Below are 25,585 nucleotides of genomic sequence, written 5' to 3'. Positions count from 1 at the left end.
TGAAACATTTGTGAAATTTTCCAATCTTTCCGAAAACAATATTTTAATTTTTTTATCTAAAGACTAACATTTCAAAATTGGGCAAACATGGACACTAATTAAAAAAAATAATAAAATCGGCTATAACTAGAAAACGGTACACATCAAAATTTCACTAAAGTACTTTTTCATTGAAAATTCAATTTTACATCGAAAAATGAAGTTGAAAAATGTGTGCATTGAACATGTTTGGATTTTTTGAATAAGTCGGCCAAAGATTTTTTGCACATTTTAGAAAAGTCTGAAAAGTTGGCATTTGATATCCCCTTAACATATTGAAAAAAAACAAAAAAAAGGTGTTTTTTGCAAATCAAGTTTTAACAACTAAAAGTGAAATTAAAAATCGCCAAAACATTTTTTACCGTGTATATTTTTTTTCAGTGTAGTCCTTATCTACAACTTCGCCAAAGACACCAACTAGATCAAATGATACAGAATTTGGAATTTTCATATATCATTTGTGTATGGACAGTAGGGTGGGTACGTTTTTCAAAAAGTTCTCGGATCAAGTTTTAGTATGGTTCCCCTTGTAGGGTATGCCCATAGGGACTTTCATGCCAAATATCAGCTCATTTGGTTGTAAACTGGCTGCGCGCATCAGGGTTAAAGTTTACATGGGAATTACTATGGGAAATTGGAACTTTTTGTTCAAACACTCCTACAGGTCTGGGAAAATCACGCGCCAACTTCTGGTATGGTCAGGCCTATGGGGAATGGTCTGGAAAACACTTTTCCCGAAGAGAGCATATGGATTCGTTGTCCCTAGACCTGGCGCATCGGCAAACAATCCGATGTCTCCGGAATCAACGGTTTTCCCTCAAAAAGCATCAAATTTTCCTTAGCATGCTATGAAAGCTCGACGAACACCGCGACGCCATACGTCAGGCAGGTACCACGTGGGTGAGAAACGGCTGGAATATTCAATTGCAAACCTTCTTTTAACTAGAAAATGATCATTTCGAGAAATCCTGATATTATTTAGTCGAAATCAGAATCTTTGCTTAGCAAATCTGTTTTAGACCTGTAGGAGCGTTTGAACAAAAAGTTCCAATTTCCCATAGTAATTCCCATGTAAACTTTAACCCTGATGCGCGCAGCCAGTTTACAACCAAATGAGCTGATATTTGGCATGAAAGTCCTTATGGGCATGCCCTACAAGGGGAACCATACTAAAACTTGATCCGAGAACTTTTTGAAAAACGTACCCACCCTAATGGACAGCCGCCAAATTTGTATGGAAAAGTATATGGACAAACTTATGATGCAAAATGGATTCTTTGAACATAGCGAAGGCACCAACAATGTTTCAGCCGGATTGAAAAATATAGAAAAAAACGAATGGGCGAAATTCAGAGAATTGTTCACCTTTATTAGGACATTCTCTTGCTAGAAAGTAGAACTTTTTAAACAGAAACTGCTTTTCAAGACTATTTTATCCAGAGCAGCAAAACATTGCAGCAGCAAAGCAATGCATTGCTTTCAAATTGCCTGTTCCATAATTGTGGGATTTTATTGTGTCTCCCACAATTGTGAAACTCTTGATTTTTTTTAATTTAAAAATTTCAAAAACCTTTAAAAATGTTTATTTTGTCAAATAATATCTCCGATATTGCTGTTCAAAAATTGTTAAAAATAACAGAAAATCCTCCATCCTAAAAATATTAGAAATTTTTGACATTCCACTTTTTATAGGGGAAAGGGAAATTCTCCCCGGTATCGCCAACTATGTTTCGCTAGAAATTGGACGTCTTTTGAGATGGTAAAAGGTCTAGGATACGCGCAAGCGTTGCGATCAATGACATAATGGGGTCCAGCTTGTGACGCTACACTGCATTAGAGCATCGACATTTGAGAGTGGTTTTCATATTTAATATGAAAACATATTATGATCATTTTGTCGTCCATTACCTTCTTAATGGTTTTCCAATTTTCTTGATTGTTTACTAACCATTTTTCATTATATTCTAATCTAATCAAATAATCTGATAAGTTTTGCTGAATTTTAACTTCGTCCCCGGAAATCAACAACATTTTTCCTAAAAAAATCAAAACTTCACGACTCTATTGTTTCCCAATATGGCGACACATCCAACAGCTGCTTCTTGTGGGTCAATCCGTGTTCCGAACTTACACGTGTGAACATTTCGACTAATTTGACTAATTTAGTGGTGGCAGTCAGCTGCAAACAATAGAGCCATACAATGAAACGAATCAGTAAACTCCGCACACCGTTCGAATGAGTGGCATTGTTTTGACTTTTTTTTTTATTGGTGGCTTGCACAAACCGTTGTTGTTTAAAAGCGGCAACCAAAACCAACACACAATTGAAGGAAATCAAACGACCGACTGTCTGTCTGTAGGTCGGTTGGTCGTCGAGACTCTGCGATGCGACGGCGGAGGAAGAGTTTTTGAAAATGTTGTTTTCTGCTTGTTGGCTGGAGTTTCCTTTTGCCACACACTCACACACACACACACATGTTGGCACACCGCGGACTGAGCATGCTGATTACTGGGTTGTAGGTACCTCAGCTTCTATGAAGTTTGAAAATTCAGCGTGCGAAACGACCCGAACAGAGGGTGGTTACAGAATGTGGATTAATATGGTTGAATAGAAGACATCTTTGATTGACCTCTTCGAAATTATTATTATTATTGAAATATCGAATAATTTTTAGAACGATTAACTTTTTGCCTTTCTTACTAAAGAAAGGTATAGCGTATAGGTTTTACTTTATGGCTAGACGTATTTCCATCTTCGTAAATATTACGATTTAGCATGAATTTTCATCGGAAGAATCGTCAAAAAATCACACTGCATCGATTTCCGACGCTTCGTCGCCAAGTCGTCAATTTGAGCTTCGAATACTGGCGTGAGAATGCTGGCGCATATAGTTTGTGGCTCGAGATATACTCGTTTTGTAGTAGCTTGTCTACCGATGTCCCGAGCAGGGGTAAATAACACGGGAATACCAAATTTTGGTATTACTTGGGCAAATAACAGCGACCAAAATGTGCTCTTGGTTGCCCAGTAATAGATGGTAAAATACCATGAAATCATACCAAAATCTTGTATGTGGAAGGGCACAACAATACCAAACCATGTTATTCCAAAGGTAAAATAATACCACAAAATAAAATCATTTCAATACCAACTTGAGGTCTTCTGGATTTTTGAACATTGCTTGAATACCAAAACTTGGTATTGCCATAGTTTTAATTTTAGGTATTCCCGCGCCCTTGGAAAGTCATATTTTGGTATTCCTGTGGTCTTCCACAAACATGATTTTGGTATGATTTCATGGTATTTTACCATCTATTACTGGGCAACCAAGAGCACATTTTGGTCGCTGGTATTTGCACAAGTAATACCAAAATTTGGTATTTTCATACCATTTTTAGTGCAGCAGTTGCAGTTAGTGAAAAAAACGGAAATGAACAATATGCAACAGCCAAATCTACTCGCCTGATGATTCCATGTTGTTCTTAGTGATATTCTTCACCACATTGAATGCATTTGTCATTGATGAACGGCCTGTGCTTGAAGTTCTTGAAGCTTCTGAAAAATAACAAGATTGAAAAATAAGTATTATTAAAATGAAACTGGATTGAAATTCACCAAAATTCAATAATCTGTTGATTCACTCGTTTTTAAAAGTATTTGGTTATCCCGACTTAGAGAAATTTCAAAGTGTTTGAAAAAAAAAATTAGTGTGTATATCACAAAAAAAAATTAAATCAGCTTTAACATTTTTGGGTTTCAAGTCCTTTTAGCGCAAAATTAATTATCTCGTCAAAAATTTTAAAAAAATTCCATAGTTTCAGAGAAAATTTATGAAACCTTTCAATACCAAAATAATACCAAAATGTGGCATCCTGACATAGAAAATTTCCCACAGTTTCAAGTAATTTCTTTAGAGGGTAAATCAAAAATGTCTAAAATCAAGTTTGAAATTTCCGGTTTTCAATTTAAGCATTTGCCTTGATACATCATTTTAGCGCAAAATTAATTATTTTGTCAAAATTGGTCAAAATTTTCCCATAGTTTCAGAGGAATTTGATAAAACACTTTTATTCCAAAATAATACCAAAATGTGCCATCCTGACTTAGAAAATTTTCCACAATTTCAAGTCATTTCTGTAGGGGTACATCAAAAATGTTTAAAATCAAGTTTGAAATTTCCGGTTTTCAATGAAAGCATTCGCTTTGAGACATCATTTTAGCGCAAAATTATTTATTTTGTCAAAATTGGTCAAAATTTTCCCATAGTTTCAGAGGAATTTGATAAAATACTGTAATACCAAATGAATACCAAAATGTGGTGTTCGACCATTGACAAATGCTGCAATTTTGCAATATTGAAACAATACCTTAAATTGATATGATACCATATTTTGCTCTTGCATAATCCTTAAGACAAATTTTAAAGGGTCCAGGAATACCAAAATTTGGTATAGATACCAGAGAAAGGTATTATTACGAATTTCCCTTGTTATTTACCCATGCTCGGGGTTTCCTACAGCTTGTTAGATATCGTAGCTGTTCGGTTTCATTCGCCCTGTCCATTTGTGCATAACTGTTCAACGCAAAAAACTTGTATGACATACACCCATAAATGGCATCGGCATACTAGAGGATAAAGAGCACGGTTCGATAGTAAAATGGTACTGTGTGTGGACGGAGAGGATAAATCCCGAAATTACCGAGAGTACTTTGCCCCTGGGTTCATTTTCCAAAAAAGTTCATCTATCAACAAAAAAAAGTACCGGTATCGAGACTCGAACCCAAGACCATCGACATATTTAACCGTGCCTTTGCCGTATGGGCCACCATGATTCGGTGACTAAGTGGCGGTCATTTGTTCAGTGAACCACCTTGGATCATACGCTGGGTTCATGCCACGGGTGAGTGCCAAACACGAAACCGAACCGACGAACCGACGCGTGGCTTGGTGCGCTGGTAAGATAAACCAAAATATCAACACACAAATGGGTTCGGGGTCGTACCGAAGCTAGAAAATCAAAACCGCGCGGTTTGTGGCCACTGGCGCATGCTGCGTTTGTGAGTAAAAATATTCTTTCGTTGAAAATTGCGCTTTTAATTTCTTTCGGAAAACATATCATTTATAATACTTTGATTTTTTGTGCCATTTCCATTTCTTTTGAATTTTCGAATAAACTAGCTGCTAAATTCATATGATTCCATCTCAGATGTCGGGCTATCCGCGCGAGTTTCTTCGCAGGTTTTACGCGCAGTCCAATGAGGAAATGGAAAACGGAAGAAAGAAAAAAAAAACATGGTCTCGGTCGAAGAAAGTGTTTCACTCGATTTCTTCTGGGCCGCTCGCCGCGCGACTTGCACCATCAATGAATCCACGAACGTCGTCGTCGTATCAAACCGTGCAGCATATGTGCCACATGCGCCTCCAGCGGATAATTTGCTGGTCGACGGTTGGCCGGTTGTTGTGGTTCTGCTGGATTGTGGCGTAAGAGTAGGTCTCTGCGAACAATGCCACTATGTTTGGAGTTATTTTGGGTGTAATTTCATTCAAAAAATGAAAAAAAAGAAACATGAAATACAAAACTGTTCAATTTTTTTTATTGAGTAAAACTCATTTGAAAGAAAAGTCAAAAGTTATAAATACGACGTTTTCCAGAGAACGCTCTAGGAAGTGAATGCCAGCGATCCATCAGCTGTGGAAATATTTACCTTTCCCAAAAACCCAGCTGAATCGATTCTTAGCCCTCAACGCCGCACCACACACAGACGCAGATGGTCTGCAGGAAAATATGGTGAAGAAATGTGTGCAGAACCGTGGGCCGTCATCATCATAATCAAACTCCGGCGTGGTGGAGTGATGAGTCAGCGCGGCATTAAACATAGTTTTGGGTGGTATATGTAATAGAGCGAGAGAGGGCAAGAACAGCATTTATGTTAATTAACATAATCTTGATTCGACACATTCTTGAGTGGAGTGTTTCGTGCGAGTCATTAGAGCTCCCCCCAGTGGGCAATGTCCGAAAAGTTGTCGGCGATTAAGGTGAAACCCCAGCGTAGTTGACACAAACAAAAAAGTAATCAAAATATGACCACCAAGGTTTGGTTGACGTTTTGTTGTGCGGTCACAGATAAATTATAAAGCCATAAAGAAATGTGAAATTTTTCACTTTTTATATCTATATATACATCAATTTCCCACGCAGCACGGATTTGATGATTTGTGATCATTATCTTGATCGGGAAAAGTTGAGAACATGCCAAGAATACGAAAATGTTGGAAAGATGTAGGGAAAAATCGTTAGTGTTAGAATTAAAGTTTTGCTTGGTTAACCTTTCCTTGGTATTAAAAAAAAACACACACAAGGTATTGGGATCCTTTTTGACCCCAAACTTTTAAAAACCGTCAAAAATCCAGTTTTTGACCGATTCCGGTTCTTTTGATCACAAATGAAAGCTTAAAACATCCCCTTTCCGAAACCGATCTGGAAAACCGGAGTTGGTCACTGTGGCCGCCGGGAATCGGCTACAACCGAAAAAAGACCTGTTTGGGGCCCCAACTTTGACGAACTGTATCTCCGGTGAATTTCAACCAATCAGGATGCTCCGGGATGCATTCGACAGGTTTTTAACTTGTACTTTGACCACAAATATTAATATCAGGACCAGTTGACCTACCGGTTCCGGAAATCCGGATCATCCGAAAAGTTCATATTTTACTGTTTTTCACGTATATGTGATACCAATACTCTCATGATAGTTGAAATTGATCCATAAAACTTTTTAAAAACACAATATACGATTGCCAGAACCACTCTGGAGTGTTAGTGGCCACTTCCGGGTAACCTGGAACCGGTTGCCGGGTACCCGATGAACGGCCAACTTGATTTTTTTGTTGAAAACCCATCATGTTGCATATCATGAAATTGAAAGATGTGTCCATCTTCGGTAATACCGTTATTCGCTGATCCATTCTGGCCAATCTGGAACCGGTTACCGGTGGCCCCTTGGGGACACTTCCGGAATATAAGATAAACTCTATCATCCGACATATCAAACTTCATGAAATTGAAAGATATATCAATATACGACCATGCCGTTGTTCGCTGATCCATTCTGGAACTGGTTCCCGGTGGCCCATTGGGAACACTCCTGTCGGGTGATAGGGTCTATCTCATATTCCGGAAGTGTCCCCAAGGGGCCACCGGTAACCGGTTCCAGTTTGGCAAGAATGGATCAGCGAACAACAGCATTACCATAGATTGACATATGTTTCAATTCCATGAAGTTTTATATGTCGGATCATAGGGTTTCTCTCATATTCCGGGAGTGTACCCAAGGGGCCACCGGTTCCAGAATGACCAGGATGAGTCAGCGAACATTGACATGACCGTAGATTGACATATCTTTCAATTCCATGAAGTTTGATACATCGGATGATAGGGTTTATCTCATATTCCGGAAGTGTCCCCAAGGGACCACCGGTAAACAGTTCCAGAATGGCCAGGATGGTTCAGCGAACATTGGCATTCCGTAGATTGCAATATCTTTCAATTTCATGAAGTTTGATATGTCGGATGATTGGTTTTATCTCATATTCGGAATGTGTCCCCAAGTGGCCACCGGTAATCGATTCCTAATTGGCCAGAATGCGTGAGCGAACAACGGCATGACCGTAGATTGACATATCTTTCAACTTCATAAAATTTGATATGTCGGATAATAGGGTTTATCTCATATTCCGGAAGTGTCTCTAAGGGGCCACCAGTAACCGGTTCCAGAATGGCCAGGGTGGGTCAGCGAACATTGGCATGCCGTAGATTGACATATCTTTCAATTCCATGAAGTTTGATATGTCGGATGATAGGGTTTCTATCATATTCCGGAAGTGTCCCAAAGGGGTCACCGGTAACCAGTTCCAGACTGGTCAGGATAGCTCAGCGAATAACGGCATTACCGAAGATTGACATATCTTTCAATTTCATGAAGTTTGATATGCAACATGATGGGTTTTCTACAGTAAAACATGAACTTTTCGGATGTTCCGGATTTCCGGAACCGGTAGGTCACCTGGCCCTGATATTAATATTTGTGGTCAAAGTAAAGGTAAATACCTGTCGAATGCAACCCGGAGCATTCTGATTGGTTGAAATTTGCCGGAGATACAGGTCGGCAAATTTGGGGTCTAAAAAAGGTCTTTTTTTGGTTGTAGCCGATTCCCGGTGGCCACAGTGTTCAAATCCGGTTTTCCAGGTCGGTTCGGAAAGGGAATGTTTTAAGCTTTCAAAAGAGCCGAAATTGGTCAAAAACAGGATTTTTTTTAAGTTTTGGATCGAAAAGGACCCCAATAGCTTTAAAGTAACTTTTGTTATGGACGCTCCCCTAGGGGTCGTCCGAGTTTAATTTGTTTTGTGAAATGTGTATTTATACTATAAATTGAATGTCAAAAAAATTCAAGGCTCTAGCATGTATATAGCAAAAGTTATGGCAAATTTAATTTTCAAAAAGGTCGAAAAGGACCCCAATACCATAGGAAGGTTAATATAGGGTGACCAAGACTTCAAAATTTCTTCAAAACTCTGAACATCATTTTCATCAATTTTACTAAGATCTGGATAGAAACATTATGTTACATTACTTTTGATAAATTTAGGGTTTTTTGCAGAAAATAAGAACACGTGTTTAAACATTCTTGAATAGAAAATAAAACTTGAAGAAGATGTTTAGATTAAATTAAGCATAACATATTAGAACAGAAATATTGCCATGAGTCATTGTGCAACGTAATCATTGTTCCAGGCATGCGGCAAACGTTTGACGCTTTACGTCATCTGCTTGTCTATGACTAAACCATCATTAGTGTACCGTCAAAGGACAAGTACTCCATACCGTCACTCTGTGTACCGCTTATGGTTAATTGCCCAAATTAAATAAATGAACCACAACACAGCGCGGGCGAACCTTAACAAAGTGGCCTCTCAACCCAAACGAACCAAAAAAATCTTAAACCAAAACGCGAAGATCGATCAGAGACCTCGAAGCTTTTGGGCGGGTGTCGAAATTCGCTCATAGCGCTTCACACGATCAAAACCGAAACTTGGACAGCGATCAGACGAACCTCTTCTCTGAGATCTGGGTCGAGAGTTGACGGTGTGAATTTTTTTTTTCGACGGCGGGGGGGGGGGGACCATGTCTAATAAACATAAATTGAAGGTCGCCTCGGGAGTCGTCTACGGGACGTGAAGCGAGACTTATCAACCGAAAGTGAAATGCTGCCAGGTCACGGATGATGACTTGCGTGTGTGCTGAGGCTCTGGTCAACCGTGGCAAAAACGATCAGCGATACGTTTTGGTGGTGGAGACTGTGACTTGCGAATTCGTCACGACGTGGGTCGTGATTGCGGATGAATTGCTCATATTATGGGTGCAGTGAAATGACGATTTTTATTTAATTTTAGGACAATTTATAATTCAGGCCAGTGATTTGGGTTTACCTATTAGGCGGGAAATGTTTAGTGATATGAGTATGTACACAGCAAAAAATACGATGGTAAAATCGCATGCAAAAGCATGCACATCACCTTGGTCAAAATAAACACTTAATATTACACACTGCATGTACATTTTTTGCAAACACAAAAAAAGTTGCATCCGACGGGATTCAAACCCAGCACCAACAGTAAGGGCTGGCGCCTTAGACCACTCGGCCATCAGACCGATGAAATGTTGTAAGGAGAAACGCGTATATTAGATTGATATTTCGGTCAAGTAGGTTCACGGCCGTGGCCGTGGCAGTTCGAGTGCGGCCTCGAAAAACCCGCGAAGTTCGTCTACCGGCCGTATGTAAAAAGGTAAACAAACCAACGCCGTGTCGGCCGCCATCGCGCAGGGGAGCGTGAGCGCAGATGGAATCGACAAAAAGTATCTACATTCCGGATACGTTCCGAGATCACCAGAGCGAACCCGTTCCGGTACTTCCGGTGCCACGACCAGTGGCACATCAACATCCGCCAACATCCCCATCAGGAACGAGTTCCAGATGCTGAGCGACGAAGAAGAAAATAACAACACCAACGGTAACAGCACTACCGACGACGACGACGACGATGGTCGTGCACGGAAGAAAGTGTCGACGTCAAAAAAGAACAATCCTCCAAAGGAACGTAGACCACCTCCATTTTTTGTTTTGGACACATTGGCGGACGATGTTGACGAGTTTGTTGGAAGGCCTCGGATATTGTTTGAAAATCGGTAAGTCGTCAGTGCAAGTTTATACATTTGACGAAAAGAACTTCGACCTGGTTGTGGAGAAATTGAAGCGTCAAAACTTCAAGTTTTACACATTCGACCCCGTGCAGAAGACTGCCGTTAAGGTCGTCTTGCAGGGGTACCAATACCGCCCGTTTTCCGACCTCAAGAAGGACCTCTCGGGTGCTGTAATAACACCGCGTGACATAAAAGTCCTCTCGCGGAAGACAACAGTCACAGGTACGCAGACTTTGTACCTGTTGTACTTCGACCGCGGCACCGTCAAAATTCAAGACCTGCGGCGAACTAAGGCGTTGGACGGGTTTTGGGTAAACTGGCGGTTCTACTCAAAGAACCCGTCGGACGCAGCACGATGCCACCGTTGCCAGAAATTCGGCCACGGCTCGCGGAACTGCAACCTCCCGCCCCGCTGTGTGAAGTGCGGTGAATCACACCTCTCTGAGGCGTGTGCACTGCCGTGCAAAGCGACCTTGGGGGACAAGGCAGAGCAAACGAAGGCGCGCATCAAGTGCGCCAACTGTGGAGGTAACCATACCAGCAACTACCGTGGATGCAGCGCACAGAAAAACTACCTCGAGGAGCAGGAAAAGAGGAAGAAGAAAGAGACAGCGTCCCACCCTCCTCAGCGAAGCACGCGCGTAACCGTGCCAGCAGCTGGTCATCGTACGGTTCCAGCGGACAACTCAGCGTTCCCTCCTGGGTGGGGCGATCGTTCGCCAGCTTGGTAGCGGCAATGCGGCCCAGCAAGATGTTACCGGGGAAGATCTCTTTACCCTGCCAGAGTTCCTTGCTCTCGCAGGGGAGATGATGACGCGGTTTCGGACCTGCCGTAATAAAGCGGATCAATTCCTGGCCCTTGGGGAGCTGATGATCAAGCACATCTATAAAGGATAAAAATCTGTGATCTAGATCTAAGCTTTCTCTATTTCTATCCCCTTTCCCTTGAAATCTTAGTAAGTTTTTTTTTTCTTACTCTTGGTGACACCTTTATTTACAAGCAATAATTGTTCCAAAATAGATTATGATGTAACACACAGCTGAAAGGAACTCCAAAACTCTGTTGTGTACCTCAAAAGCACTTATTGTATCTTGATTATTCACCAATAAAACCGAATTGAATTGAATTGAATTTTTGCTCGGTGGACCCCTAGATCTTTTTTTTACCCCTTAAATCTTATTTTCTGGTGATAATTTTATCAAATTCGTGTTCCTGAATCAATTTCACAATAGAAACATGCATAAAAATGTTTATTTTCATCCATTTTAACTCTTTAGAAAAATTAGAGGCTGCTTTTTCTGGTGACATCTAGTATCCTTGGAAACGAACTTGATTTTCAATAAATGTAAATCGAAGATTTTTTTAACTAATTGCATTTTTTCTAAGCTACAGCCTTTTAAGATTTTTGATGTTTTTGAGCCTTCAAAGTTCGTGTCCCAATTTGCCCCCCTTCCCGTTGACCTAAAGATGCTTATTTTATAAGTACAAACAGCCCCTGAAAATTTAAGGCAGATTGATGAGGTCCAACAACGGGGTATGCCTTGTTCGTGGACTCGCACTTAAAGGAGTTCTTGGATGACCCAGAAGATCCCAACATATCAGAAAAGTATTCTTGAAGCTTAACTGCCAAGATCAGGGGTGAAAACAAGCCGACCTCTTTTTTGTTACGGTGGTAGACATGCAGACGCTATCTCCAGAAAGTCCTTGGACGACCAAGGGCATCCCAACATATTAGCAAAGTAGTCTACCATGCTACCTGAATTTATGCAGGTTTGATCCGGGGTCAAAAGGCAATACCTCTTGCTTGTTGCGGTGGTAGGTACGCGGATCTTAACTGTAGGGAGTGCTTGAATAACCCGAGTAACTCGGGGAAAAATATTAATTATTTTTTTTAACGGTGCACATCAACCATAAATTTTGCACCAAGATTTGTGTTACAGTAGTTTTAGTATCTTTAAAACTACGGGAACTATCGATATATTTTTTTATTCATCCCCTAAACTGCCGCTCGAAGCTAGTCCGTCCCATATGTAATTTCGTCAATTTAGAGGCAATAAAGCAGTTTGGTTCAAAATCATGTAAACTATCAGAAAAACCAATGAAATGTAGTACTTTGTTCTAGAAATCCGGAGAAAATCCACTTTTTCGTGAAATTCTAACACGTAGCCTTATGGGCGGGACAACTTTGACACGCGTTTTTCTCAGCTTGCTGTTGAGCAGTTCTCTACGGAATCGGTCTTTTTTCTTTAATTTTAATTTTTGTATTTTTTAATCCGGCTGAAACTTTTTTGGTGCCTTCGGTATGCCCAAAGAAGCCATTTTGCATCATTGGTTTGTCCATATAATTTTCCATACAAATTTGGCAGCTATCCATACAAAAATGATATGTAAAAATTCAAAAATCTGTATCTTTTGAAGGAATTTTTTGATCGAGTTGGTGTCTTCGACAAAGTTGTAGGTATGGATATGGACTAAACTGAAAAAAAATGATACACGGTAAAAAAATTGGTGATTTTTAATTTAACTTTTTGTCACTAATAATTGATTTGCAAAAAAACACTATTTTTTTTTATATGTTTTAGAGGACATAAAATGCCATCTTTTCAGAAATTTCCAGAATGGGCAAAAAATCTTTGACCGAGTTATGATTTTTTGAATCAATACAGATTTTTTCAAAAAATCGAAATATCGGTCGCAAAAATTTTTCAACTTCATTTTTTGATGTAAAATCAAATTTGCAATCAAAAAGTACCTCAGTGAAATTTTGATAAAGTGCACTGTTTTCAAGTTAAATCCATATTTAGGTGACTTTTTTGAAAATAGTCGCAGTTTTTCATTTTTTTTAAATGAGTGCACATGTTTGCACACTTTAGAAAAAAAATATTTTTGAAAAGCTGAGAAAATACTCTATATTTTGCTTTTTCGGACTTTGTTGATACAACCCTTCGTTGGTGAGATATTGCCATGCAAAGGTTAAAAAACAGGAAAATTGATGTTTTCTAAGTCTCACCCAAACAACCCACAATTTTCTAATGTCGATATCTCAGCAACTATAGGTCCGATTTACAATGTCAAAATATGAAACATTCGTGAAATTTTCCGAACTTTTCGAAAAAAGTATTTTCAAAAATTTAAAATCAAGACTAACATTTCTAATGGGCGTAATATTGAATGTTTGGCCCGTTTGAAATGTTAGTCTTGATTTTAAATTTTTGAAAATACTTTTTTCGAAAAGTTCGGAAAATTTCACGAATGTTTCATATTTTTACATTGTAAATCGGACCTATAGTTGCTGAGATATCGACATTAGAAAATTGTGGGTTGTTTGGGTGAGACTTAGAAAACATAAATTTTCCTGTTTTTTAACCTTTGCATGGCAATATCTCAGCAACTAAGGGTCGTATCAACAAAGTCCGAAAAAGCAAAATATAGAGAATTTTCTCAGCTTTTCAAAAATATTTTTTTCAAAAGTGGGCAAACATGGGCACTATTTTTAAAAAATGAAAAACTGCGACTATTTTCAAAAAAGTTACCTAAAAATGGCTATAACTTGAAAACGGTGCACTTTATCAAAAATTCACTTAAGTACTTTTTGATTGCAAATTCAATTTTACATCGAAAAATGAAGTTGAAAAATTTTTGCGACCGATATTTCGATTTTTTGAAAAAATCTGTATTGATTCAAAAAATCATAACTCGGTCAAAGATTTTTTGCCCATTCTGGAAATTTCTGAAAAGATGGCATTTTATGTCCTCTAAAACATATAAAAAACAAAAAAAAAATAAAAATAGTGTTTTTTTGCAAATCAAGTTTTAGTGACAAAAAGTTAAATAAAAAATCACCAAATTTTTTTACCGTGTATCATTTTTTTCAGTGTAGTCCATATCCATACCGACAACTTTGTCGAAGACACCAACTCGATCAAAAAATTCCATCAAAAGATACAGATTTTTGAATTTTTACATATCATTTTTGTATGGACAGCTGCAAAATTTGTATGGAAAATTATATGGACAAACCAATGATGCAAAATAGCTTCTTTGGGCATACCGAAGGCACCAAAAAAGTTTCAGCCGGATTAAAAAATACAAAAAAAATCGAATGACCGAAATCTCAGAGAATTGCTCTGTTTTTACATATGGGACGGACACGATTAGAGCGGCAGTAAAGTACTTTCTACAAAATAAGTAAGTTTGACAATTTTGTAATAAGAAGATAACAATTTCCTTGTTTACTGTGCACCCTTAATTTAAGAATGTTCACAATTATCTCAAAAATCATGAAGTTCGTATTGTAATCTGATCATAATATTTATCATTTTCACTGGTTTGTCATTTGCCAACAGCAAAACCACACCACCACTCCTGTCAAAAAAGATCACTTTGATAAACGGCTATTGAAGGAATCAAAAGATACAAAAACATGACCTTGCTTTATTTCCCCACCATCGTAAAATGCAACAAGTTCCTTACATTTTCAGTCATAAATTAAATTTAAATAGATTAAAGGTTTATCACCAGTTTTTTTTTTCTTTTTGCTACCCCTGCTTCACACTTTGTTTGTTTATTGAACTTTGATTCCATCTGATTAGGCTTGCTGTATTTGGTTTATCATTCGCTTTGTTTTTTTTTGTTCCTTTCACAAACAGCCTAAAATAAACCCTCTCGAAACAATCGTTTTGTTGGTGGGTGCAGAGAGCTTTAGAGCAGCAAAGTTTATCTGTGTCCCACTCTCCCTAACTTGGTCGTTGCCTATAGGCCGTTAGGCAAGGCGGCACAGATAATCCGCGTAGAACATAATGGATGTACTTGAACTTATTGGCTTAACAGGTTGTGACCTGCCCTTCTGAACACACATTCTCTTCGTCTTGGTCGTCTTCTTTTATTTCAGCATTATAGACAGCAATAACGCGAACAAATTGAATTTATCGAAGCGCCAAAGCCTTCTTTAGTGGCGCTTCTCGTCGGGGATAAGCTCCCGGGCGGACTGCAGACTCCAAAGGCGGCGGTCCCGCTGGTACTGCTTGGACTTGCGGTACTGGTCGTCGGTTCCGTGCAGCCAGTCGAGCAGTCCTCGGCCTCCGTAGCACTGGTTGAATCTGGGTTAAACGGATTTAAGTTGGAATTAAGGGGGTTAGTAAGAACTAATGCTGACTTACTTCAGATGGTGGTAATCGTGCCGCTCCGAACTCCCCACAAAGGGCAGATGATAGCCGGAGTGGGTCGTGCAGGTGTTTGAGATGACGAGTGTGAACCACACCATGGTCGTCACAATGTGGCACTTCATGATGCCAATCCCAATCAGCGGTGGGATCATGTTGCTAAAGATGTGCTCCACCGGATGAGCATACAGCGCTGCCCAAGCTACCGGAGCCGTGAACTCGTGGTGCTGTTTGTGGATCAGCTTGTACAGGCTCTTGTGGTGCAGCAATCGGTGACTGTAGTAGAAGCCAATCTCCCAGCAGACCCCGTTGATGAACACGTCACGAATTACCACCAGCGGAGACGGTAGCACCCGGACGTCCGGATAACCGTCCCGGGGAAACAGGTGGAACAGCGTGTAGGACAGGGGTAACCCTACGAGAAACTGGTTCACCAGCACCACTCGGACGATCTTGCGGATGTCGGACCACGTGATGGGTTCGTTCATGCCCGGCTGGTTCTTGTACCGGCGCGCGAACTTGGGCCAACCTGTGATGTCCATGAGCACGTACAGGCCGCCAAATAGCCAGAAGAAGGTGTACACGTACAGATTTTGGAACCAGATGTAGAGGGATTCCTGTTCGTCACCTGGGAATTTGAAAAAATGAATTTCCTGGTTAGTAAATGTTCTGTATTGTTGTGTGTTTGTGTGTGTCAAATTGAATACCCGCTAATCTGCAGCGAAACTATAGGAAACAAGATGTGTATGCTACGGCTTGAAGCAAGTCCGTCCCAAACGTAATTTTGACAATTTTGAGATAATTTTGAAAGGCTCGAGTCCTAAATCGCAAAATTGGCCGCCATATTGAATACCTCGGTCGCCTTAAAGAATCCCGCTAGCTGACTGGGATATTCGGGTTTAGGAGGGGCGATTTTGTCTAGATCTATCAAAACATGGCCTGTTACACGGTTTGCCCTTCGACTTAAAAGGCCAAATTTTTGAAGAAAAAAAAAATAATCAAAATGACAAGATTATTTATTAAAACCTCATTTTCGCAATAACCTTACACATCTAAACAACTTTTTTTTGTCTTTTTAATTAGCAATCACTCAATCCTTATCCGGAACCAGCTCCCTCGCCGACTTGGTTCCCAGCAGCCTTCGATCCCGCTGAAAGTACTTCGTTTTCCGGTACTGCACGTCCGTTCCGTGCAACCAATCCAGCAGCCCAAACGTTCCGTAACACTGGTTGAACCTAAAATTAAAGAAAGGTTTAGATCATCTGAATTTGAGGTTAGATTTTCTTCAACTCTCACTTCAAGTGATGATAATCGTGCGCCTCCGAACTCATCAGAAACGGCAGATGGTAGCCCGAGTGCGCCGTCAGCGTGTCCTGGATGACGTAGTTGAACCACAGCGCAGAAGTGACGATGTGACACCGCATCACGGCCACGCCCAGCATCGGCGGGATCATGTTGCTGAAGATGTGCTCGATCGGGTGGGCGTAGATGGCGGCCCACGAGATCGGTGCCGTAAACTCGTGGTGCTTCTTGTGGACGATCTTGTACAGGAGCTTGTGGTGAAGCAGCCGGTGGCTGTAGTAGAAGCCGACCTCCCACAGCAGGATGCAAACCAGGATGTCCCGGACGATCGTGACTACTGGGGGGAGCGTTCGGACGTCCGGAATGTTGTGCTTCATCGAGGTGTGGTAGCCGATGTAGGTCAACGGGACTCCGATCACGAACTGATTGAACAGGACGGTTTTGATGACCTTAAACAAGAAATATTGAGCGATTGACCTATCATGGGTAGTGAAAGGACTCACCTTCTTCAAATCCGCCCACGTGATCGGCTCGTTGACGCCGGGTTGCGTTTTGTACTTGCGCAGAAAGCGAGGCCGTCCCGTAATGTCCATCAGCACGAACAGTGCCCCCATCAGCCAGTAGTGGGTGTACGCGTAGATCAGCTGACCCCAGACGTGCAGGTTGGCCGGATCGTCACCTGCGGGTCGACCAAAGCAACGCGTTGGTTAGTTCTGGGTGTCCACAAGCATTTCTTCACCGTAACACACACCACAAAGCCACACCCAAACAAGCGACCCCGTTGATAAGGTTAATCACAGTCGTCTGAAGTCTACACGCCATCAGATCTGTAACCGGAATACATCGCGATTGGCAATTCGGTCAAGATCAACCCCCTTCGCTGATCATCATCATCATCATCACGGTGGCCAACTTAATGGAAATGAGTCGGCACTTTTTGCAGCGTCACCGTGCGTTTTGCAAGTTTTTTTGGAAACAGATCTTGGAACGGAATTTGAATTTTGCATTTTGTTTTTCTAGTCGTAGTGTAGCTTCGCCAAGGGGGTCGTTACACCCGCGGAGCTCGACGACGTCAGAACGTAGTTTACTTTCTTTCGTTTTCAAAGTCTTTTGGATAAACAAATTCCAGCCAGCGGACAAATGGAGACAGTGGAATGAAAATGGACTGTAGTGTTGCGATAGTTTGGACTACCTATGCATTGAAAATATTTTAATTAGTTTTATAAGTGAAAAGCACCATCTATAACATTTTTTTGAATATATTTTATTTTATTTTTCATATTTATTGAGTTTTCGAAAATTGCATTTCAGTTGTTGACCTTAAAACCCTTTTGAAAAGAGAGCATAAGCATTTTGACAGCTGGACCTGTTTTGCAAATTCCGAGACAAAAAGTAATTATTTAATAAAACACACAGTGGTAAATAGTAGCTGGGGAGGCCAGCTATTATTTTACACTTCGAGTTTTATGAAAAAGTTACCTGTTGTCTCGGAATTTGCCAAATAATTCCAGTTGTCAAAATGCTTATCCGCCCTTTTCGAAGGTTGCTTCAGATTCCATGCGATCATCCCCTAATGTAATCTAACACAAACGCAGCCAATCCGATGAAAGCATGGAAAGTTTTTTGATTAGCTTACGCCTCAAGCACTTTTCTTGTCAATATTAATAATTCAAGTAAAACAATGTAAAAGGGGAAAAGCCGAAATGTACACAAAGAGTCTGTTCTGCTCGTTCCTAATGTAAACATCCACTAACGTAAGCAAGCTTTGCTTGAATTGCAGTACATCCGAGAACACCCGAAAATGTAACTCAAACATTAAAGCGGCCAGCCCTACTGCGTTGTGTTTACCGCAGAGAGGATTCTGAGAATGGATCACATTTCACAGATTGTACAGGGAAGGAAGGATGCGTGGACATACCGTACGAAACGCTCCGGATGACCTTAAATACAAAGAGTGGGGATCAAAACAAATCATCCTTTACTGTGTAACTTGAATATTTCAATTTTATGGCATTAAGTTCTAATTTTAAGGCATTAAGTTTATCTGACAAAGTTTTTTGAGAATAAATTTGAAAAAAAAACTTTCAAAATACTCAATGATTGCACTGATCTACAAAAAAGAGAAATATGACTCGCAGCTCAACTCGAGGGGATGCATGGACTTTGGGGTCCCAAGAAACACGTTCACCTTGATTTTTTCAAAAATTATCTTTGCAGGGCCGAATGGTTTTTCTCCAAAATTGTTATGAAGAATTAAGGCGGTTCGTCGCTGTTGCATACAAGCAAAAATTGCATGCAATATGTGGGAGATGTGAACAGCACTAATTCTCCATAGAGTTATCTAAGCCCGCTCTCACGCACACTAGCACACCATTTGATTTGCTGGTCGGTACAAAATTTAACCTCACTTTTTTTCGTGTACGTACACGCAATACATGCGAACGTAGATAACTCTATACAAGCTTTTGAGAAAAACCATTTGGCCCAGTCTTAACCCTCTACAACCCAACCCCGCCTTTAGACGGGCTTCGATTTAAAAAATCGCCAAAAATCCTTTTTTCAACCAATTTTTGATCTTTAAAATCATTGGAAAGAAGAATTCCTAAAATTTTAGAAAATTTATGGGTTGGAAGTTTTACTTGTGTGACTTTGCCAAAAAAATGTATTTTTTCAAGGGTCAACTTTAGCTGTGTTTTTTAATAACATTTCCTATATTTTAAGTAAAAAAAAGTATGCAGTAATTTTTCTAGTGTCCCAAACTATGCCTCTACGCCTTTTTCTACAATTTAAATGATAATGGTGCCATTTTATGACACAAGCAAAAAATTATAAAGTGACGTTAAAAACATGAAAAATTAGATAGGCTAAGCAAAATGTAATGATAGGTGGGTGTAGAATTGGCTAAATACTACTAAAAACAAACATAAACTAAACAAGATAAATGCCAATTAAAATACTAAAAATGAACAAAAAAAAACATAAAACAAGAGAAGTAAAGTTTTCGTAGAACAAAAGTTGCTCAAAATGACCTCCTGAACTTGGGAAAAATGGGCAGTAGAGGGTTAATATTTTTGAAAAATCAGAGTGCACTAGTTCTAGTCTGAAATTTACCAACACATTCAAAGTATGTTTACATACTCACTGGGGGTTTGTTTGCATCAGAATTGCTATATTTTTCTAGCTAAAGTTTTTTGTCTGGCGACTCCCAGCTGGTTTTTTTTTTTTTTTTTTTGACTGACCGCCCAATATGTCAGGACTTCGCAGGACTGTGACAGCTCGAGCTCGATAATTGTTTGCCTCAGGATTCTATGACAAGAAGTTCGTCGTTTTTGGGTAAATTATATTTTTTTTTCACTGGGCTAGAAAGCCTTCTTGTTTTTGGGGACCCCAAACTTCATGCTTCCCCTCGAGTTGATCCTACGCAGACATTTTGCTGGTCGGTGCTCGTATATAAACTCAAAAGTGCTCTAAAGTGATTTTGTGAATTTTAAATTCAAGATGGCGGATTCATTCGTGATGAATCATTGATAAATATGCATTTAATAATAAAAAAGGCGATAATCCACTCAAGTTTGACTAGAATCATAAACTGTTTAAAAATTATTTACAATCATTGAAAAATAACACTCACTAAGTAGTTATATTGGTTGGATCAAAATCGCTAGCGAATGTTCATTCATGAAACTATCGTTTCACCGATGTTTCGCGAAATAGAGAGGAGATGATCACTCCAGTGAAGCTGTATCGGTGATGTCGTCAAACGTTTACGACATACAGTACAATGACAAACGTTAGAGTTACATTGAAATCCAGAACTGCTGACAATCAGCATACCATTGCATATCAAATGGTTTGTTTTGGATGTATCAAAAGCAGCAAGAGAAGTTTGACCAAAAATCATTCTCTCAGGGTAGCGAACTGGTACGGCCCCACATCTCAAATGCTTCCTCCTTTGCCGGTCTGCAAATAGGCATCATATGCTTGCAGTTTCATAGCACACAAATTTAATTACTTGTACACACACACAGAAACACAACCAACAACCACAACAAACCCGCCGACAACACTTAAATAGTCGTTAGAAGATCATGGATCACCACTTCAAGGTCAGTCTCAAATTGTCACTGGGAGTAACCCGGATTCCGGAAGTACCACACGACACTTACCCACAACATCCAGGAAGGCGTCCCATTTCCGCTGCAGGAATCCGTCCAACGCGTTACTGCTGGACACGTTCAGCAGCTCCATCGCTGTAATTAACGCTAATTGTGTCGCACACCCGGACTCGAACTCGAGCTCGTGTATTCCGATCGGCGCCGAAATTCAACTGCCAGAAGGTTTCCCGGTGACCGAATGGTTGTACCCCGAATTCACTCGCGCGCGCAATAATACCAACCAGTGTGTTCAGTTGGTCAGTCAGTAAGCGGAGAGATAAGATTGTAATGTTGTTGTTTTTTCACGACTGTGTTAACCGTGCACTGCCCTCACCTTAAGCGGAATTAAGTGTCGACTTCGGGGAAGGGTCTACCTTAATTCGACACGGGGAGCCCTTCTCTGATGAACTTCAACGCGGTGTTGATCTCGCAACTTCGCTGACGATCATGTGATCAAGTTAATGATTTGTGAGTCAACTCTTCGTACTCAACAATACTCAAGGTGGTAACTCGAGGAAAAAACTTGTTTTAACAAAAAAAAAGTCAGTTGACACTATCGTGATCGGTTGAGGGTTAACAATTGCGACCAATATAATTTTGCTGCTGTGTGAGTTTGCATCGCGCGTATGTAAAGCAGTCGTGATTAGAATTTAAAAAGCAGTGTTCGATGCGACCGACTGAATGTTTTCGTTGAGCGATTTATGACGCCGCTCGGAAACAAAAATCTGCACTGGACTTCGGTTCAATGTGATAATTTCTTGATAAGGTATCAATATCCCTGGCATTTGAATTAACAAAGCTGCCAAGTTAATCGCTTTAAGAGTGACTTTTTGAACATTTACGGTGACAAATATTCCGAGGGGAAAAGCACGTAACTTCTGCAGTTTAAGGATGTAATGTTACACCAATTTTCAGTAATCAGACGCATCACTCGCGCCCGAAATGTTCTCGAATTGGTTCTCACTGCTGCTCACCTTCCATCCGCTCAAAAACGACTGACTCCAACATTTTGGATAGAGCAAAGTTTGACCGGCAAATCCTTTCTAATAGCCTGTAGTTTCATTAATTAATTATGAACCAATTGGACCATATCATTTTTGGATAGATTACCGTTTTTTTTTTTGACTCTTTGTTTGACGTTGCATTTTAATCAATGTTATTTACTGGTTACTGATTTACTTTTTGTCACACAATGTGATTCTTACCCTTCGCTTAGCAGACGAATGTACGGTAGTGGCAATAGGGTCCTAGAGCACAATGTGAATTTGTATGTACAACGGCATAAAAAAAATCACCTTTTAAAACTATTTCTGTGTGTTTTTATTTTTTTTTTATTTTAATGCAGAAAAAGATATGTATATACCATTATAAACAATAACTCCATCATTTAAGCATAATTTTAGGACCCAAAAAAATATTCTTCTCTGAACTACTTCTGCTCGCATAAATGTCTCATACGAGTAGTACAACAAACCTATATCGCCTAAAAAAACAAAAATCTTAAACAACCAAAACCAATAAATAAAATTCATCCCAAATACATCATCCCCAACCCTACATACCCCTCCTTCCCCACATACTAAAATCCCCAATTACATCCCCATACATATCCCAACCACACACTCTCTCCTTTCAAAACAATAACTCTAACTATACAACCTTTCACCATTACTCTAACATTCCCCTAATAATCAAATTACCTTCCAAAACCAACCCCCCCATTAACCCTCCCCCCCCACTCAAAACACAAAAAACACACAAAATCCCAACCCTAAATCCAACTACCCCACCCTAATAACAAACCAAAACTAAAAAATACATCATAATACTCCTACACACATGCTTCTACTATTATTACAATATTAAAACTTTCTCTCATTCAAATCATTCCCACAACACCCTTAACAATTCCCCTTACTATTAACTCCACTTTTAACCCCCAATTCAATCCCCCCTAACCCCAAAAACACTCCAACCATTCATACCCAAAATTAAAAACAACCCCAAAAACTACAACCTTCACAAATAATTCCCATCACCCCCACACAAAAAACAACATACTTAACCCATAACAAATTCTATGAAATAACTTTCATTTTTAATCAAATGATCACCCCTAATTCTGGCTCGATGCCGCCAACATGCGACCGCGTGCTCCGTTTGTTTGTCAACAAAGCTGCAGCTGGATCAGGAGGATGCTAAAGGCCGCCATCTTGGGTGATTGAGATTGATAACGCGTGCAAACTGCGCACAGTGAAAACAAAAATATTTGTTTATTATTAATTCAATGTTTGTTATAAGATATACTGTAGTTAAAGTCAAATTACACACACTAACATACACTAACTATTAAACGTTCAAAATCAAAAAATCAAATTATTCGCTCTACAGCATTGCCTTGGCGTTCTCGATTGCGAGATTCCTACTCGAAACTAGGTGTCCGAAGGCTTGATTGTTGAGGCAATTGCAAACCTCTTTTTACACCTTAGCTTCCATCCACCCCGGGATTCGAACTGACGACCTTTGGATTGTGAGTCCAACTGCCTACCAGCGACTCCACCAGGACAGGACCCAGGGAGACGACTCCTACACCTGGACTGAGCTAACGACCTAACCTTTTTAGGTTAGTCCGGGGCCAACATTTACTTCCCGTCCGACGGAAGGCGTGATCAGACAAATCTCGTCTCAAAATTTGCCACCGGGACCTTCTGGGATCGAACCCAGGCCGACTGGGTGAGAGGCAATCACGCTTAACCCTACACCACGGTCCCGACTCAATTTAAGTATTTAAATCAACCGAAAAGATTATTGAGGTTTTGCAGCGCGACTGTGTTTCAAATGTAGGTGGCGCCAAAATGAGGTTACATGCCAAAAATCGCATTCCTTTCTGCTGGATTGAAAAACAAAATCGCTTATTTCTCATGATTCCCTGCATCAATCATAATGAAACTGGTTGCAAAAGACGAGAAAAATTTTTGCTTTAAAATAATGAACATCAATTTTTGGGCGCGCAAAAAATTGTGACCTTTTTCTTTAAAAAACATGATTTGGAACACGAAAAAAATAGTTTCCCCGTATATATCAATGAAATAAACAGTTATATAGTTGATAACAGATGGGTTAACGTATATTCAACAATTTGTATTAATTTTTGACAGACTTTCTTGCTAAATAGTCCAAATTACTATCTTTTTCTTAATTTACAGTTTTCTCATAGAAAAATCAAACAAATATTGGAAAAATGTACACCAAATTGTTGGAAATAATTTTTCTCATCCGAATCCGGCATAAGTTTTATAAAAATGTTGATTATGAAGGAAAAAACACATTTTTTCAAAAAATCATAGGTTTACGCTATTTGTTCATTGGTGGCGGCATGTGTATTTTAGCTTTGCTGCAAATTCTCTATGAAGGAAAAAACACATTTTTTCAAAAAATCATAGGTTTACGCTATTTGTTCATAGGTGGCGGCATGTGTATTTTAGCTTTGCTGCAAATTCTCTATTATATTGAAATTTATTCAAGCCATTTATTTCTTTTTGTCCCTCGACCAAAGTCCATGTACAGAAAAGGACAACAACAAAATCATCGCCCATTTTTGCAAAAAACAATCACCATATCATTTGGCAAGACGACGACTTCTTTTTTTGCCATGAATAAAACCTATTTGGCATAAGACGTTTGAAGACGTATGAATGCCATCTTTCAATCACTCCTGACTATACTCAGCAAATTCTGATGTTCGTTTTCAGTTAATATTAACTGAAAACTGCACTACTGAAATCATCAGTTAGTTTTTCGCTGAACATCAGTTAAAATTTGTATGGAGCTGTCAAAGTTTGCTAAAATTTCAGCAAATTTTCATTTACCGAAAATTTCATTAGTGCAGATTTCAGTAAATTTAACTGAATTCAGTAATGAGAAATTGGTGTGTAGGTTTTGACAAATGTTTTATCAAGGCTTTGAGGAGGTTGTTAGGATTCAGTTATAAAGCCTTGAAATCCTATGTGGGTTTTATAAATAGGCCGTGACAACCTTTTGCGAAGGTCCTTTTGGGTTTCAAGAGGGGTTTATCGGAGTTTTGGCTGATAGGTTTTATAGTGGTTGTAACAGCTAAGATAAAGCCTGAAATGTTGCTTGGAGAGTTAGGATGCGTCTAAAAACAAAAAAAAAGATTAGTTTGTTTAGGTTGCTCAGTTTTCTCAGCACTGGCTTAACGTATTGAAACTAAACCGATTACATTAGATTTTGTTTAGGACCTCATACATGGCAATTGCACTTTTTAAAGATGAGGCAAGCAGTTTAAAAGTAAGGCATAAACATTTGTTTTGCATATTTTTGGATGTTAGATAAATGACCGGAGGTCATCTCGAATACCATTATGTTACACCGTTGAATAGGCATGTTGGAGACCTTTTTAATGAGTCTAAAATTTTGAAGATCTGCAAACCCTGTTTCAGGTTGTGATCACTTAAGTAATATGTTATTTCTTGAAGATGTTCTGCAAGAACACTATGTCCGGATTCATCATCCGACTTATTGTTGGTTAGGAATTCGGAAAATATTTCAAACAAGTCTAGATAAAAGGACTGACATCCTGTCTCAAGTTATGATCACTTCAGTGATATTTACTTTCTCTTTGAGGCCGTGTACTACTAAAGTACAC

General features: G+C 39.5%; 2 protein-coding genes across 8 annotated transcripts in view; one reads left to right on the top strand and one right to left on the bottom strand.

The window, feature by feature from the left end:
• LOC120424407 (signal peptide peptidase-like 3) overlaps positions 1 to 25,585 on the top strand; it is a 92,464-nt gene that overhangs the window by 22,183 nt on the left and 44,696 nt on the right. The window lies entirely within an intron of this gene.
• Positions 14,716 to 21,241, bottom strand: LOC120424409 (fatty acid hydroxylase domain-containing protein 2-like). Of its 4 annotated transcripts, XM_039588516.2 has the most exons (4): positions 20,932 to 21,217; positions 17,269 to 17,444; positions 16,760 to 17,214; positions 16,462 to 16,698 (listed from the first exon to the last, which is right to left on the bottom strand). In XM_039588516.2, exons 1-4 carry the CDS (start codon positions 21,011 to 21,013, stop codon positions 16,554 to 16,556), a joined length of 858 nt encoding a protein of 285 aa, XP_039444450.1. In that variant the 5' UTR covers positions 21,014 to 21,217; the 3' UTR covers positions 16,462 to 16,553. The 4 variants fall into 4 exon arrangements, with proteins under 4 accessions (XP_039444449.1, XP_039444451.1, XP_039444450.1 ...); XM_039588515.2 differs by lacking the exons at positions 16,462 to 16,698; positions 16,760 to 17,214; positions 17,269 to 17,444 and adding exons at positions 14,716 to 15,400; positions 15,461 to 16,091 and having other exon boundaries at positions 20,932 to 21,241; XM_039588517.2 differs by lacking the exons at positions 16,462 to 16,698; positions 16,760 to 17,214; positions 17,269 to 17,444; positions 20,932 to 21,217 and adding exons at positions 14,716 to 15,400; positions 15,461 to 16,091; positions 16,171 to 16,340.

Source organism: Culex pipiens, chromosome 3, assembly GCF_016801865.2.
Source record: "Culex pipiens pallens isolate TS chromosome 3, TS_CPP_V2, whole genome shotgun sequence".
In the NCBI taxonomy this organism is placed as follows: domain Eukaryota; kingdom Metazoa; phylum Arthropoda; class Insecta; order Diptera; family Culicidae; genus Culex; species Culex pipiens.
This window is presented reverse-complemented; position numbering and strand designations above follow the sequence as displayed.